At 35.9% G+C, this 17,273-nt stretch overlaps 1 protein-coding gene across 20 annotated transcripts in view; it reads left to right on the forward strand.

The window, feature by feature from the left end:
- NRXN3 (neurexin 3) overlaps window positions 1-13,113 on the forward strand; it is a 1,274,597-nt gene extending 1,261,484 nt beyond the window's left edge. For 14 of the 20 annotated variants that reach the window (XM_087922064.1, XM_087922055.1, XM_087922056.1 and 11 more), the window contains one exon: window positions 9,533-13,113. In XM_087922064.1, coding sequence (XP_087778190.1) covers window positions 9,533-10,458 — 926 coding nt within the window. In that variant the 3' untranslated portion in view covers window positions 10,459-13,113. Of the gene's footprint in view, window positions 1-887; window positions 1,825-9,532 lie in introns of all 20 variants that reach the window. The other 6 variants (XM_087922067.1, XM_087922068.1, XM_087922069.1 and 3 more) reach the window with 2 other exon arrangements.
- Window positions 13,114-17,273: the final 4,160 nt, after the last annotated feature.

Here is a 17,273-nt window from a genome sequence, read left to right on the forward strand (position 1 = left end):
TAAAATGAGAAAGAATTTGAGATGATAAAAGTGTCCCTAGACTGCCTTGTCTGTTCCTTTTTGGTGTGTGCATCTGGTATATTCATCTCTGAAAGTGTGTGGATATTTTTTTGAAATCAGTAATCAAATGAAAATATTAAAACCCAAGCAGTTGTTCTCGTCTTTCTTCTTGCTGGGAATAAATTGCTCTTTTTTAAGTATGCCTATTTTGATGTCTTTTCTTTTCAAATGTTAGATTTCTATCTTAGATTTGGTTTGTTCCAATCTGACAACATAAATATTATTGAATTGATTTCTAATTTTTTTTCCTTCTGCCTTTGTCTTTAAATAAGGACTACCTCAACTGCAGAACTCTTTTAAAGAAGAAAAAATATTTTTTAAAGTATAATTTTAGCTTCAATTGGATATGAGATTGGGATAAGGATTAGAAATAAAAATGACAAATCCCTAATGACAAATTGATTTAGCTTGTCTGAATATACTGGGAACTCCCATCCCTCAAACTGAAAGAAAACTTTGATATTAACCATTGAAGAAACACTGGGAAAACCTTCTGGAGACAAAGAAAGTGAGCAGAGCTGCAGTTGAAGTGGCTCCCCTTCCTATGCATAAATTATATTTTCTTTTTTCAATCTGATGATTATATTTAATTTGTATATTTTACTGCTTTTTAAATAGGAAAGTGTTTGAATTGTTCTTATAATTTGAGAACCTTACTGAAACTGTTATAGTTATTATGATTATATTTCTTAGTAAATTTTGCATGTTGAAGAAGTTGCAGCTTAGGGTTTGTGAGATTGTCAATGTTAGAGTTCTGTTCTTTCTTTTTGTTGATGGGCATGAATATGCTCATTTGTTTTTGTATATTGCCCATCCCTTCCTTACAGCCAGAAGCTCTAATGCTGCTAGATCACTTCGTTCCGCACTTACATGGACATGGCAACTGACTTACACATTCACCCCTATCATCTTCATCTGTGTAGTACTCTCATAGATTGTATATCCCTACTTCATTCTCCTGAGGCATCTTTTCTTCCCATGACTCCCCCTTCACTTCCCCACCTCCCTCTCTTTAGCATTGTTTCAAATTTTATGTGCAGTCATCCATTCCTTAAAACCTTCACACTCCAAATTTTAGGGAAAAATAAAAGTTTTTTCTTTTAAAAAAATGAAAAGAAAGAAAGAAAGAAAGAAAGAAAGAAAGAAAGAAAGAAAGAAAGAAAGAAAGAAAGAAAGAAAGAAAGAAAGAAAGAAAGAAAGAAAGAAAGAAAGGGTAAATGAGTCAATCTCAATTCCCACTGAGGACGTGATCCACTGAGCACTGCTTTTAAGTAAGTTCTATTGATGTTGGATGCATGGGAGCAGTAATTGGGAAAATAAGCCTCCAATCGACTGAGGTGAAAATAAACACTAATTTGGTAACAAAAACGTAATATAGTTTTTTTAAAAATGAAATCATAACAGAAGAACTATTCTTTTTTTTCCCCCAAAAAATACAGGAAAAAAACCCAAATAAATAAGAAAAACAATTGGAAAAATGTTCCAATTTCTTACAGTGCAGGATTTTTTTTTTTCATGTTACGTGGTGTGGATGTATGTGTTGTTGCTTCCCTTATCATCCTTTGTTGTATATAATTATTATACTTTAAAATAATGAAAATAATAATTTTGAACAAAAAAGTTTTTTTAAAAAAGAAAAAAAACAATAGCAAAATAAAAAAGTTTCTCGAATGTGGCAATTCTGCTTATCCAAGAACATTCTTACACAACTTTCTTTTATAAATTTTTCTTTCATGCCAAAAAACATGCGGGCAATTTGTTGATGTAAGTTGACAATATGAAATCGATGTGGTATGATGCTTTTTTCTGACTATTTCATATGTATTTTCAGTTTTGTTTTTTACCAATTACATTTTTTTACTTTTTCCTGAACAATTTTCATTTTCAATTTTCTTGGTTTCCCCCTCCCTTTTTTAAAATACAGTGGCTTACTTGTTCTTGTTATTTTTTATTCAGATTTTTTTTCACTTTTGTGTGTATTTTATTTTTCCATTATTTTTCAGTATATAATTGGTTCTGGCTCCATAGTTATACTTAATTGTTGCAAAATATTTGTTTTAGCATTGGCTTTTATGATCTGCATTCAATGTGTATTGTTGATAATTATATGCTTATGTTTTTGTAGGACAGTAACACAATGAGTTTTATTTTCCCACCCTAGAATTATTGTACTTTTCTATTGTCTCTTGTTTCTTTTATATGTTTGAATAGATATTCAAAAAAGTACAAAGGAAATTACGTACACTGGCTCCCAAAATCTGTGCTTTTCTGAAAAGTATAGCTATCACATTCCCTTTTTTATTTGGTCAAGAAGCTACTCTCAGGTGCACTTTGGGTCTAGTTTCCTATGCTATAAACATTCTACTTTTCTGTCTAGATGTCTGAGAAGGAAAAAAAGTGTAAGTTATTTTTGTGAAAACAGAAGAGATTTTTAAATGAGCTAAAGAATAGCATGAAGACAAATACAATAATGAACTCTAGCTCTAAGAATAAATGATAATTACTTGGAAAATGGTATTCACTTGGCTCGCTAAACTGCAACTACAGTACAAACAGCCGTTTTAAAAAGAATAGAAGGAAAGAAGAAAGAAATAAAATGAGGACATCTAAGAAAAAGTGTATTTGGTAAAAATGAATAGATCAAAGGCTATCTTTTCAGTTTAGCCTCTAGGCTTGTACAGTATAGTCTCTTTATTGCACAAGTCTGCACAGTTGTGTTGGTAGGATACCAAGAAAGATCCTTCTTTTTCAAGCTGACCACCAAAAAGCAGGCAGAATCAACTAAGTGGCATATAAAACTTACTGTCTTGAATACTCTGTGGACAATGCCCCAGGAATAGTAGCCATGGGAATAGTAGCCATCAGACAGCCTCTAAGAACTAGGAACAGGTGACTTTCAGGACCCACATCCATTGCAATGTCTTTCTCATTATCCTTCACCTCATATTCTATTTCTTCAATTCTATTAGGATCAGCTGACTATCCATAAAGGTAACTCTTGCTGTTAAAGACCCAAAGTGTCTCAATTTTTGGTGAATAGATTAAGAACAGATCCCACCTCCCCTTCCATTCTGCTCCCACCCTCCTCATTTTTAATTAGATGGTAGTATTTGGCCTTATATTAACATTGATGTTTTAGTGTATATAATTTTTATCTTTTATCATTGTAAGCTGCCCAGAGTTACCCAGTGGTAAGATGGTGGCCGATAATTTAAACAAACCAACAAACAAATGTCTCTGAGTAAAGAAATGTAAAGAGTCCCCAAGTAGTTAATCTCAGTTGCTCATGATAAATTATGGTCCCAGGCAGTTTCTGGCAAATTAAACATCTGATTAGATCCGAGTTAGCGTCTATCAGAGTTGCATATATTAAAGTATATACACTAAGAATAAAAGGATAGCATTTACAATTTCATTCTGCATTTAGATGCCCATCTACTTTATATTACAGTACTTGAAAGGAAGGACATGTGAGACCCTATAGCAGGAAAATTAAAACCTTCCTGGAAATAAAACAGATTGGCACATCCATAAACTGTGAGCCTACAAAATCCCTCATTAATGGTCCAGAAATATATTTTTTGTTTTTGTTTTTCATATTTTTGTATTTTTTTCATATGCTCAGACAAGGGCATATGAAGTCAACTGAACTACAAACATCCTTAGCTTCCAGTTTCATTCTTTTTTGCTGCTTTTTAGAGCAGCCCCCTTGTACACGAGATTCAACACTTTTGCAATCTTTGTGAATCAGTGGAGTTTATATGCTGGCAACTTTCTTCATGACAGATCATCAGTGGCTTTCTTGAACTGTCAGACTGTCAGGTGAGGCTTTCCACAATGGAAGAGAAAAGCCCATTCCTTGTGGGATAAGTTGTCAGATTTAATTAATTAAGCTTGGAAAGAGATAAGAGAATATTAAAAATACTTAACTGCTAATGCAGCTTTTTATCAGCATCAGGTTTCCAGAAGCAAAAGGTGGCATTGTGGCTTTGAATATTTTATCCGCTTAGCGCATAAGGAGCTAACAAGAAAGCACTTTTAAAGGACTTTAAAAATGCCCTATACCTTTTCTTTTTTCCTGAAGAGAGGTGAAAAAAAGAATCAAAGTACAAACTTCCATGTTTTTCTCTTTTAAAAGGGAAAATAATGATTTGAGCATTTTTTTTCCCAAAGAAGAATCTTTTTCTCCTAAAAGTTTATTTGAATTATAGTGAAAAGAAATAAACTTGTGCAATACACTTCAGTTGACATTTAAAGTTTTTCTATTTCATTTGGAAGGACAGAAGGAATGTTGTGTTCCTGTGTATAGTTATTAACATGCTTTATAGGAGACATTGTTACAATTGTCACTGTCTCTTCCTCCTGACTGTCTCTCTCTCTCTCTCAGGAAAGTGAAAAACAAGAGGATTCTCTAATTATCTCTCTATTGTTTTCTGCTCTCTATCTATTGCTGGTCACTTGGTGCTCTACGCATTCCTGATCTGCCCACAAACTATTCAGTTCAGAAAGGCTCTCATTAAATTTTCAACACTCCATCTTTTCCAGTGTCAAAAAGGCCCTTACTGGAGATCAGTTCCAGAGGAATGAATTATATATCTATAAATATACTTATAAAACAAAATAGAGGGTAGTCTTCAAAGCAAAAATAGTCCTTTTAATTCCACATTGCTAATTTAAAAGAAAGTCCAACTCTATCAATCAAATGCCCCAGTTTTTAAAATGCTAACTTTAAGACATCGGAGTGTTGATTTCAAGAAGAAAAAGGGAAGCAATTTTCATGGGAGCTCTTGGATGTTTGCATTTCTAAAGATACCATTTGTCACCAAACACACCTCAATCCTCTCAGAATGGCTTCTTCATTGTATCTGTTTTATTTTTATCTGGACAAACAGAAGGTGATTTGGCACCATGGATGCAGCAGAAGCCATTATAAGTGCGGCATTCTCTTTCAACCCGCCCCCCCATTTTATTGTCACACAATAAATGTGTGTGTTGCCTTCTGCTGGAAACAAAAACTACCTAGGGAAAAGGAGGAGGCCAGATCTAAGTTTATTAGTTTGACAATGTGTGGGTACAGCAACACCTAGAATTTTAAACAAACTAAATTTGGAACAGATTTGGAATAGATTTGTTCCCACTTATATCATAGGGCCAACATGCCCTGGTAGTGTGCTTTCTCTATTTTGTCCTAATGACATTGCATTATCTCTTACTGGTAAGAGAAAATGCAATGTCATGCTCAGTTAGTCAGGCTTAAGTTATCCTTAACACTAAAATAAATATGTTAAAGAAGTTAAGGTAGTTTTTACCTCTTGTTATGATACTGCCCAAGGATAGCCTCAAGGTATGTAAAATTTGTTGATTACCTTGGAAGTATGTCAGGTGATGGGCATGGATAGGGATTACAATGAGAATAGCCAACTCAGTCTAGCCCAAAGGTATCCAACCATGGCAACTTTAAGATTTATAGACATGAGACTCATGCTGGATGGGGAATTCTGAGTATTAAAGTCCACAAGTCTTAAAGTTGTCAAGGTTGGATACCTCAGGCTAGCCTTTCCACCAAATCAAGGATGGATGTACATACTTCTGCTGAGGAGGAAACTCACATTCTCATCTACAAGAATTCCATTTTATGTAAGACTCTGGCCTGACTCTGCATTTTCTCTTGGTAGTCAAATGAACAAGGCTGTTAAATAGTCACTTCTTTCAAATATTACATTGTCTGACTTTGTTCTTTATTAATCCAGCAATTTTTAATTAGTAGCTTGATTCAGCTACTCAAGATTCATTTGGGCTGCCTTTAGATTTTCTGGCTATTTTTTTGAATTTGGGAATTCATATTCTGAATAAATAAGCAATAGCCAGAATAATGAGAAGAATAATAGGAACTGAACATATTAGATTGGTCAGTATAGATGAGTAAGGCTAGTGTTTTTCTTAATACAGTGTCACTTAAAGTACATAAAAATGTATTGACAATACTTTTGAGGCCAGGAAGTAAACTGATGCATTTGGCATCGTGAGTATTCCACTTCCTAACTAAGTACTTGGAAACCACATCTCCCTTCTTACTATACATTTAACAGGGGTGTCAAACTGGCGGCCTATGGGCCAGATGATTCACAGGTGGGCCATACCCACTCTAGCTCCACAAAGGGAAAAAGCATTGTGAAACATCACATGATGGCAATGTGACGCCGCAAGTTTGACAGCTGTGCTATATAAAGACCTGCATTAAAAAGGGGATTTGGATAAGCTTCTATTGACATGGAGAATTCTTTTGGATCCTTAACCAAAACGTAACATTTGAAGAGCAAGTTTTGTATAATGATTAAGATACCAGCCTAGAAATCAGGAGATTGTGAATTCTTAGATATGAAAGCTGGTTGGCTGACTTTAGATCAGTCACTCTCTATCAGTCTAACCCACAACACAGTATTGTTGTGGAGAAAATTGGAGGAGGAAAGACTATTAGGATAAAAAATAAATAATAAATTAAAAGAAAAAATATTCAATTTAATATCTCCCAACATCACTTTACTCTTAATTTCCTGTCCTGAGTTTCTCTCAGCCCTTTGAGGTAGTCCAGGCAGGAAGCCAAAAACATGAGTACAGGGTAGAGGAACAAAATCTTGCAATTCCCCCTCCCTGCCCTTTACTTTCTAGAGATTAGGGAGTGTCTCTTTTGAGACACTTTCTTTACCCCAGCCCTCCTTTGGAGTCAGGTTTTATATATCAGACTGTTTTATAAGCTGCTATTATTCTTTCTGTCTCCCAAGGTTATTGTAGCCCATTACAGTTCCCCAGCCATCAGGAAAAATATCTTGAACTTGCCCCTGTTTTTGCTCTATGAGGTTACCAAACTTGGTAAAAGTAGTTTTAGAAATTATTTCTATAGATTAATCCAACTTCAATACTCTCCTCAACTACACCAACCTGAATTATTGTGAAACTGGCCTCTCTTTTGCCTGTCAAGCTAGTTTTCTGACTATAAGTATTAATGTCAAGATAAAAGAAAAAAACAGCTATTAGTAATATAGGAAACTAAAATGAAACTAACCATTAAAATGAACATTTTGATTTTTAGATTAGAATATTACAGTAATATTGTGATTAGAAAGAGATACATCCTTATTGCAAAATAGCCAAGATTTCCAAAGTCTACTCTCAATCTAAAAAAGAATTGTCTTTCCCACCAGCTTTGGGTAGGTGACATTTCAGCTATGTTCTATATAAAAATCAGAAAGTTTCATAACAAAGGCACTTCAGATGCTTTAGACAGGCAATTAAGAACTCACAATCTTAGAACTTCAATCCTAAATCACAGGTGGCATAATTAAGGAGAGATAAATGCTATTATATAAGGCTGGCTAAATTGCATTCTCAATAGACCTTGAATAATGCTTGGGAACTTTCAGGAGTCAAAACATTGCTTGATTGGATGTCAACCTTCCAAAAAATGCCTGTATATCAATCCAAGGATCTAAACAAATGAGGATACCAAGTTGACTTTTTCTAGCTCTGGAAGCTAAGGAGACCCAGCACTGACTAGTACATAGGATGAGAAACTCCCAGAACTAGACTAGACTGAAAAATTGAAAAATATTCCAGAAAACAGTAACCAGCCCCTTTGTAGTGCTATAGAATATGAGAAAAGTACATAGATAGATTAATGAAATCACCAGCAGTGAAGCTCAAATTAAAGAAAATGACTTTTTAACAATAGACTAAATATCCAGGCAGCAATAAAAATCAAAAAGAATGATAACAGGTTGAAACAATAGCAGCGATTAAATAAAATAATTGCTTAGTACAGGAAGATTTAAGCGAGAATCCTTCCACTGTTAAGAACTAAGCTTTTTCAACAATTCCAAAATAACTTCTTTGCATATGATTACTGCATTTTCAGCAAGAAAATATACTTTCTCTTTGGAAACAATACTATTTGCTTTGTAGACTATTTCTGGTTAGATTTAAATATTTTGAACTAGGAGGGCTCAGTTATTTACTGAGTGACATACTGAGTATATCTCCTTCCCTCTCAAAGAGCAATATTATGTAAATCATGTCATTACTGCACACCCAACCAATTAAGGAACTTAGTGCTTTTGAATCAGTGGAGCAAGTTAATTGAGAATAGCTTAACATACATTTGTTTCAATTGAATTTTATTGATGATACTAGGTTGGAGTACCAATTTGTATTGCATCTGATAATCACCACATAAGATTCTTTCAGATCAATCCTTTTATGACCCACACAAGAATCTGCCAGGGCATTTTTATCATTTCCTGGAAACTCCTTTTTCCTTTTTTTGGCACATCTGACTTAAATCTATTTTCTAGGGTTTTTCAAGCTATTTCATAAAAGCATGGCCAGGTAATTGAATTCCTTTGATTTCTCAGGATGCAGTTCATTCTGGAGATTACAATTTGTTTGAAGTATATAGATTATTTTTCTGTCACTCTTAAGGATCAATCCTGCCCCTTTACTCTTCTTCTAACAATTTATTAGTACACATATTCTTTTCTTCAACAAGAATATCCAACAAATATCCAACCTATCCAACAAATTCTAGGCAGCCCTGATTATGAAAGTAGTAGCAATGATAGTAGAAGAATTTTCATTTGGCTAAACAGAGCATTTTTAAATGGACACAAACTTCCAGGTCCTTGGAAAATGTGAATGGACATTTTATTTGGCTAATTGTAGTTATTTGGATTATACACTGATCTTAAAGTGTACCTGATTGGTATCTTTTTCTTTGCTTCTTCACTTGATCAATTCCAAATTTTTAAAAGTGAGATAGCCTTTTAATGGCCCAAGTTGTGATACAGTTAACCTTAAAATAGCTTGGAAGGCTCAATTCATAGTTGGATTGGGATCTTTTGGGACTCCAAAGACTATTGGCTAGACAAGAAAATCAACAGATGTCCCCAAATAGGACAATATCAAGCTTCTTTTGTAATGCTGCTAATAAATTGCACAGATATGTTCATGAAGTTTCCAAGAAGTTAGCATGAGTTGAGGGAAGTTTTACTTTTAAAACCTTCCATATGTTATGAATTAAAACAAAAGAGTGAACATATTTCTAACTAACTAGCTATTATAATGAAACATGCATTCACTGAAAACTCTAAAAATATTACATTGAACAGAAGAAATGTATGAGGTTAGAATTTGGCAAGTCAATCTGAGAGTATCTTCAACAACCAGGTTAAATACATCCTGTCTTTGAAAAGTTGAAAGAGGAGGGAAACTGCATCCAAATATTGGGGGAGGGGAGTATAGATTTACAAAAATGTAGATCCCTGCTGAGAGTTTAAAAACTGCTAATTTCATGCAGCTGCCCACATACATGTGCAGGTTTATACAGTCAGATTTTGAGACAGGTGAGGTGAATTATCACATCTTGCATTGCAATCAAGATGAACTAACCTTTTCCTTTTTTTTCTTTTCTTCTGTCCAGGAGGTGAATTAGTTATCCCTCTTCTTGTAGAAGACCCTTTAGATATCCCTCCTATTACTACTCGTGCACCTTTCATTACACTCCCCACTACCTTCCGTCCCCTCCTCACCATTATTGAGACCACCAAAGATTCCCTGTCCATGACCTCTGAGGCGGGGTTACCTTGCTTGTCGGACCAAGGCAGCGATGGTTGTGATGATGATGGCTTGGTGATATCTGGGTATGGCTCAGGGGAAACTTTTGACTCTAATCTACCCCCTACTGATGATGAAGATTTTTACACCACCTTCTCCTTGGTAACAGATAAAAGTCTTTCCACTTCAATCTTCGAAGGTGGCTACAAAGCACACGCACCCAAGTGGGAAGCCAAGGACTTTAGACCTAACAAAGTCTCCGAAACTGGTAGGACTGCTATCACAGCTTTGTCCCCTGAGCTGATCCGCTCCACAGCTTCGTCCTCGACTGGGATGGTGCCCAAATTGCCAGCTGGCAACATGAATAACCGTGACCTCAAACCCCAGCCTGATATAGTCTTGCTTCCGTTGCCCACTGCCTATGAGCTAGACAGCACAAAACTGAAGAGTCCACTAATAACTTCCCCCATGTTCCGTAATGTGCCCACAGCAAACCCCACGGAGCCAGGAATCAGACGGGTTCCGGGGGCCTCAGAGGTGGTCCGTGAGTCGAGCAGCACAACGGGAATGGTCGTCGGCATTGTAGCTGCTGCTGCCCTCTGCATCCTGATCCTCCTGTATGCCATGTACAAGTACAGGAACAGGGACGAAGGGTCCTATCAGGTGGATGAGACGCGTAACTACATCAGCAACTCAGCCCAGAGCAATGGCACGCTCATGAAGGAGAAGCAGCAGAGTTCAAAGAGCGGCCACAAGAAACAGAAAAACAAGGACAAAGAATATTATGTGTAAAAACAAAACAAAAATATTTATATATAAATATATAAATATTGAATGAGCTATAACTGAACCAAAACTGTTGCAGCCAACGAGATTGGGAGAAACCGTCTGCGGTTTGAGACCAATGTTGAGCATAAACATTTCAGTCGTTGACTGCTAAGTTTTCAGATCACTGCTTGGAGTCCCCAAACTCTGCCCTCCTGTATTATAAAGCACATATAGTGTTCAAAAGAAGGCCTCCCCAGCATATCCATGTTGGCAGACTTAAAAGCCTTCCGAGTTCCTCCTCAGCTGAACTGTTCTGCAAGGGCAGAAGACTTCACGGCTTACTTGTTTCGTATCTCCAAGTGAGTCTTTAATGATGTTCACAATCTTTGACTGTACTCTATTTTTTTCCAGTTTATTATTTTAAAAAATAACAAAAAAATAGAAAAAGAAAAAAAAGTGGAAATATTAGAAACAAAACAGAACAACTGATCTGTCCGTGTTCAGCCTGAGTATCATTTTTTCAAGATGTGAGGGGGAAAGAAATAGTAATACTAATAATAAAAAATGGTTTGGGGTTTTCATTATATTTTTTGTCTGAGTTTTTTTCATTTTCTGTGAGAGGTTTTGGGAGAATGAGCCAGGACATAAGTCAAGAAGAAATCTTGGGGAAAAATATACTAAATAAAGACTGTTGCCATATATGAACTCAAGTTCCATTCACAGTGTTTGCTCTACATATCAGGTTGTGTTGTCTCTTGAATCTGTTGTCTGCAGTAAGTCGTTAACATAAAAAAGAAAGATGAGGAAGAGGCAGTGATGGTGATCATGCAGAAAATGATGGTCATGGAATATTGGACAACCCCAGATACTGGCTCTAGTTATTCATTGATAAAGTCATAAGAGGATAACAGTTTCTTCTTTGACTAGAAGCCCCTAGCCATGTCTGATTACCATTTGCTCAATTATGGGGAAAAAACAACAGCATCAAAATCAAAGTAGTTATTTTCAATTGAATAGTCCAAGCAAAAATAAGGGAGCCATTGTCTGGTTCTTTGGCATAGGACACTGTATGAATGCAGAGTAGTGATCAACTGAATAAAGTCTTTGGAAAGATTATGGAGTTTGTCTTGTGACAAAATCACATGTCACACAAGCCAAAAAATGTCATGGAGGAATTAAAAATAGGGATTGTGCTTTAAAACAAACCAAACCAAGATGGTATGTTTCATATGTAACAATTTAATTTTGTAGATTGACATTTCTGATTCGTTGTCCTTCCATTTGCCCTATGCTCCCTATCCCTTGACTTTTATATGAAAGAAGATAAATTTAAAAAGTCCTTATGACACACAGAAAAAATAAAGGAGCTTATTAATAGTATAATATATATATAAATAAATAAATATAAATATATATATATATATATATACAGACACAGATATATTTATCATGGTATGTTTGATGGGATGACTGGAACAGAAATGCTGTTAAAATCTTAATATGAAATGAGACTGTTGTAAAGAGAAAATGTTTTTACAAAACAGCAAAAATCTAAACTTTAAAAATGTGAACAGAGTGTGCATTTTAACCTTGTCACAGTTACCTGTGTCAAAAAAAAAAAACAATTTTCAGATAAGAATAATTTTTTGTTTACATATTTTACTACAATTTTTTTTGGCTGGTGTAATTTCTAAATGAGTACCCTAATGTACATAAAATGCTCTGAGATTTCATTGAGTTGTTGATTATATTCAGTGTACTTAATTGTTGTATTGTTTCTTTTTTAAAAAAAAAATCTCTTCCATTTTTTTTTAAAGAGCAACTTACTGTACAGTAAAAATAATCAACTGGTGTTTTCTGGCCACAAATATCATGTGCAAAAAATAACAATAATAAATAAAGGCAAACAAGGAGGACAGTGAGATTGATAGAAACAGGGAAAACACATAACTTAGAGGACTTGGCAAATTAAAAAAAATGTACAATTTTCCTGTGTACAGATGAAATCTAATCAGCTGTTTAGGTTTAGAAATCTACTCTTGCTGGTGTTTATAAGTCGCATGAATCTTTGAAGACGTGTTATCTAATGCACACACGCACATGGGAACAATAAAAAAGGCAGCCTTCTCATATGCTTTGAGAAGAGGCTTACCTGGCTAACAAATCTTTTTGGTGTGTGAGAGGTTTATTTTGTTTTCTTTGGTTTAATTTTTATTTTATTTTTTACACTACAACAGAGAAAGAAAGGAAGAGAGAGAGAGAGAGAAAGACTGGTTTTTAAAAGATGTGAAAGAATGATTTTCAACAGCCTCACTGGCCAGACATATATGGAGTTGATTATATCTTGATGTCTGTAAAAGATTGCTGCTGTTCTTGGAGTCTTGTGAAATGATTTTCTGCTTTTTTTTTTCTTTAGGAAATCCCACTTTTCTTTTCTTTTTCTCTGTTTGTTTGGGACAGATTTTGGGGAACATGTGCATTTCTGTCTAGAAGCTTCTCCCATTTCACTATTATTTTCTGAACAGAACTGTGAAGATTTTTGTTGACGTTATTGTGCCGTTATCTTTCACTTTTGTTTCCTTTCTTCTCTCCATCCTTTCCTTTTTCCCCTGTTCTTTTTTTTTTCATAATTGCCTTTTTGTTCAAGAATATGCTTAGCAATAAAATGTTCTTCCCAAAGCCCTGTTGTTGCTGTGACTTTCTGTCCAAAGAGATAAGGGATTTTCCTTTTTCTTAAGAGATTTGGGTTATAAGAACACTTCAGCTAATTTAACAAGTTTACTCTGCAAGAGAGCTTAGGAGAAAAAGATGCAGGATTGTCACATTTTTAACTTTACAACAAACCTTGGGATAAATTAGTCAGTGAGTTTCCTGGGCTAATAATCTTTTATTTATCAATCTTTTACCCATTTCTAAACTCTATATGCTAAACCAAGGGTCCCCAAACATCACACTGTGGCCCACCACCAGAACGGGACCTCACAAGTGGGGGACCCATATGCACACATGGATGTGCAGCTTGATTTGTGCAAGCGGCAGGCCAACTCCCATGCACGTGCATGTACAGCTCATGTGTAAGTTGAGCTGCACACACAAGCACATTTGCATCAAGCTGCTGCTCATGTTGAAGTTGAACTGCAGGTGTGAATGCATAGCGGGCCAGTTCCCCCCTCTCTCCCTGGGCCACCAAGCCGCAAAAGCTGGGAACCACTGATCTGAACCCATGCATCACACTTTTGCTCATATTCTTGGGTTTATGAACAATATCTGGTTATCAGATACTAGTTTACTACTACATAATAAAAACCAGGAGAGCTTTGTTAATTTGCTCATTTATTTATTGTTTGGATTTGCAAATTTATTGATTGGTTTTCTAAGTATCATTTTAAAAAAAATCCACAGAATAAAAATATGTAAGACTTTTAAACTCCAGTAAAAAAAACCCAAAGAGAGAAAGAGAAAAAGCAAAGTCAGCACAATAAAAGTAGTCTTTTTAAAAATGAATTCATCAAATTTAGGTACCGCCCCATCTTATTCTTAGAGTTTAAAGAAAAGGTTGATATAATATAAGAATACATGATATAATATTGATGCAATGCATCTATCCATCCATCCAAAACTAGAAAGCTGTTTAATGATTATAAGAGCAGAGACTTTAAAAACCTCCCTGTATTGAAGGCTTGGTATTGAAGGCAAATTGAAAAACCATACATTTAAAGAGAATACATGTGAAGATTCTGAAAAAGATTTTGGAATAAATGGAAGGATGGTGCCATGTTTCCAATCTGTTACTTGTTTTATAGCCCTTCAAATCAATGCAGATAAACCCAAGCCAGCAGTCTTGATAACAGTGCCAAAGTCATCATTTTATACCAGTTGTTGTCAACTCTGTTTTGGGCCATTCAGTTGCTAATAATTGTGATAGGGTTTTCAAAGTTGTTGTTGTGGTTTGCTGGCAGCCAGTGCATACAGCAGAGGTATTGGACGGTGAGAACAAAAGGGAACCAGTCAGGGAGTCTTAGTGAGGACTTGGATGAGGGTCCTGCATCTGATGCAGGGATGGGACCAGGGCTATCTGAGAATGGGGTGCTGCCTTTGGAGCCTTTGGAGTCTGGCAGCAGCAAGGCAGAGGATCCCGGGGAGCCTGTTCCCAGGACCCAGGGGAGCACCTCCCATAAGGGATAAAAGCCGGCCATCTGTGATGTGCTCTTTGCAGGAAGCAAAGAAGTTCATTAGATTCTGATTCCTCATCAAAGCCCTGCAGACTCTGGTTTGTCTTTGCTGGAACTTCTGTCAGTTTTTCTGCTAATTAAGTGGACATCTGTTGCTTGGCAGTCTTTTACAACTCTGAAAGGTATGCTCTTATCTCAGACAATTGTGTTTAATGAGTTTTAGCTGGGAATTCAAATAATTCCCAGCATCACATTAAAAAAGGTTTGCTTTTACACACAGCGTGTGTTTTCTTAATTTGAACAAAGCCTGGGTCAGAACAGTTGTTTTGAAAGAGATGAAGTTGATTCTTCATGGGAAGTATAGTGCAGTTGCTTCAGAAATAGTTTGAATGTCGCTCATCTAGTCTGAATAATTATTTAACAGTAATAGATTTTTTTTGTCTGGATCAACTCCTTGAGCTTCCTTCAGTCTATTCCAGGAGCCAGACATAGCTTCATCTTCTTGCAAAAACAAGTAGGCTGCATGTCCTACTGATGAAACTACCCCTTTTATATGAATGCTAAATTTGCATGGGAAAAGGAGTGTGACAGAAAGAATTCCATAGGACCACAAAGTGAAGATGTCACATAGAAGGAAAATGCCTTTACTCTAAATAGCACCAAGTTTGCATGCCGAAGGTCCCCAGTCTGAGTCTTTCCTCTTCCCTGAAAATCTAGGATCACAAAGTATCAAATTGTAAATGGTTTAGTTTGGGAGATATGAATAAAATAGCCTAATATGGTTTAAGGGGGCTTGTTAGAAATAAAAGGAAAGTATGATTCAATCAGATGCAGTTTCATAACATTTTTCTTAATATCTTGATGCTCTTCTCTTTGAAAGATTGATTTATAATTACTGTGTGGGCAAGAAGCTCATTAGCACTGCATTTTCTGTTTTTAATCGCACTATAGGAACCGTGGCATGGTTACATTCTATATGCTTCACTAACTGAGAGTCAAACAGCTCTTTTTCATATAAGTCAGAAAAAAAAATTGTTTCCCCATGGACCTTGTTGGGAGTGGATTTGAGATTTCTGCTCCCAGATGACCTTCAGAGAGATGAATGCCTATAGAACAAAGTTTGGATAGCCTTCCTCATTCCTGGGGAAAAAAATCCATCCAATATATATATTAGCTCACTTCTGAAACATGGGGTGGCCGAGATCCTTGGTTTTTCCCACCAGAGTGCTTATTCACACGTCATTATTCTTTTCATAGCATTTTCTGGAATCATCATGTTTTTATTCTAGGGAGCATTTCAAAAAGAGAGATGGCTGTCAGGATCATGCATGCATTTTTTCCATCTAATACCACCCAGCAGCGCAGGAATGAATCTTGCTGTGAGCTTGGAAAAGAACCTTTACTTTTGAGTGATGTGCTGGAGAATTTGCTAAACTTCTCATGGCTATAGTGCTGAATGTATCATAGTTACAAGGTGGCCAAGTAGTATGTAAATTGGTTGCTTGCCCTTTATTCCCCAATTACCTCTTAGCTATATAAATTTACTTGGCTTTGTACTTGCACTCAGCACATGAAGCCATGGGAGACAGTTGAGTAGTGGAATAATTGTCAGGGCAAATAATAACAACAAGAACAAGAATAACGATAAGGACCCTGCCTTCATTGCATTTTATAGGAGCAAAACTTGTCAAAACCTCCATAAAATGTTTACACCTAAAAAAGCAAAGTCTTATGAAGTAAAAAAGAAAATAGAATCCTGTTTTGAGGAGAAGAAAATTTTCCAGAAAGTGGAAGATAGATTTCTGCAGGATTACTGCTTGATTTCGTCAAGCTCATGATACAAGAGAAAAAGAGAGTGTGTTGTACATACAAATATTGGAAGAAGACAATCTTCCTTTCTCACTCAGTGTTTGAATTGTTCTTAATTTGTTTTGAAATTGCACTAGGGCTATCATATCTGATAGCTGGATCACCACTAGATAGCAGTAAAGACAAACATAAATCTCTCATTCTTATCTACCACCTTGTGGCTGTCTGGATTTTTGCAGTCCAAATCTGGTAGCATATATAGAACAGGAATTCTGTTGGGTTGGTTTGTTGTTGTTGTTTCCATTGCACATACACCAAGATGTGAAAAACAAAGTTCATAAGCACTTCATTTTCACTATTAATGCAGTCCAGTGAAAGCAATTGGAACTCAGAAAAAAATTGAAGAAAGTATAAAAAATTAATTTCCATAGTGGCAATCTATCTGAAAGGCTATCCCAAAGATGCTTTTTTCAAGAGGAAATTGGACTTTCTTGTTTTTCTTTGAAGAAGTTTCTTTTCTTATCTAAGAATCTTCTTCAGCTCTGGTTGGATGGTGGGGAATGGAAGGATTTATATTCCTTGCAGACTAGCTGGTCATTTGCATTCTTTTAGAGAGTCATTGAGGGCACTTAAGGGTTTGACTGTGTCCTCAGGGTCAGCTGAGTACTGCAAATAGGTGTGGAGCCTTCTTGGAACTACTGTTGTGGAACTGTGCTTTCTGTCAGATGTTTTCTGCTCTGTGACCCTTTACAGGGCAGAAAACTGCATTTCAGGGCAAGAAACTCAAAGTGAAGTGCCAATGGTTCCTGTAGTTTGCAGTTTTTTTAGGACATCCATTCATACTCCTATACCATTCAA

This window comes from Pseudonaja textilis, chromosome 1 (assembly GCF_049901715.1).
Source record: "Pseudonaja textilis isolate UNSWEBS1 chromosome 1, rPseTex1.2, whole genome shotgun sequence".
NCBI classification, from domain to species: Eukaryota; Metazoa; Chordata; class Lepidosauria; order Squamata; family Elapidae; genus Pseudonaja; species Pseudonaja textilis.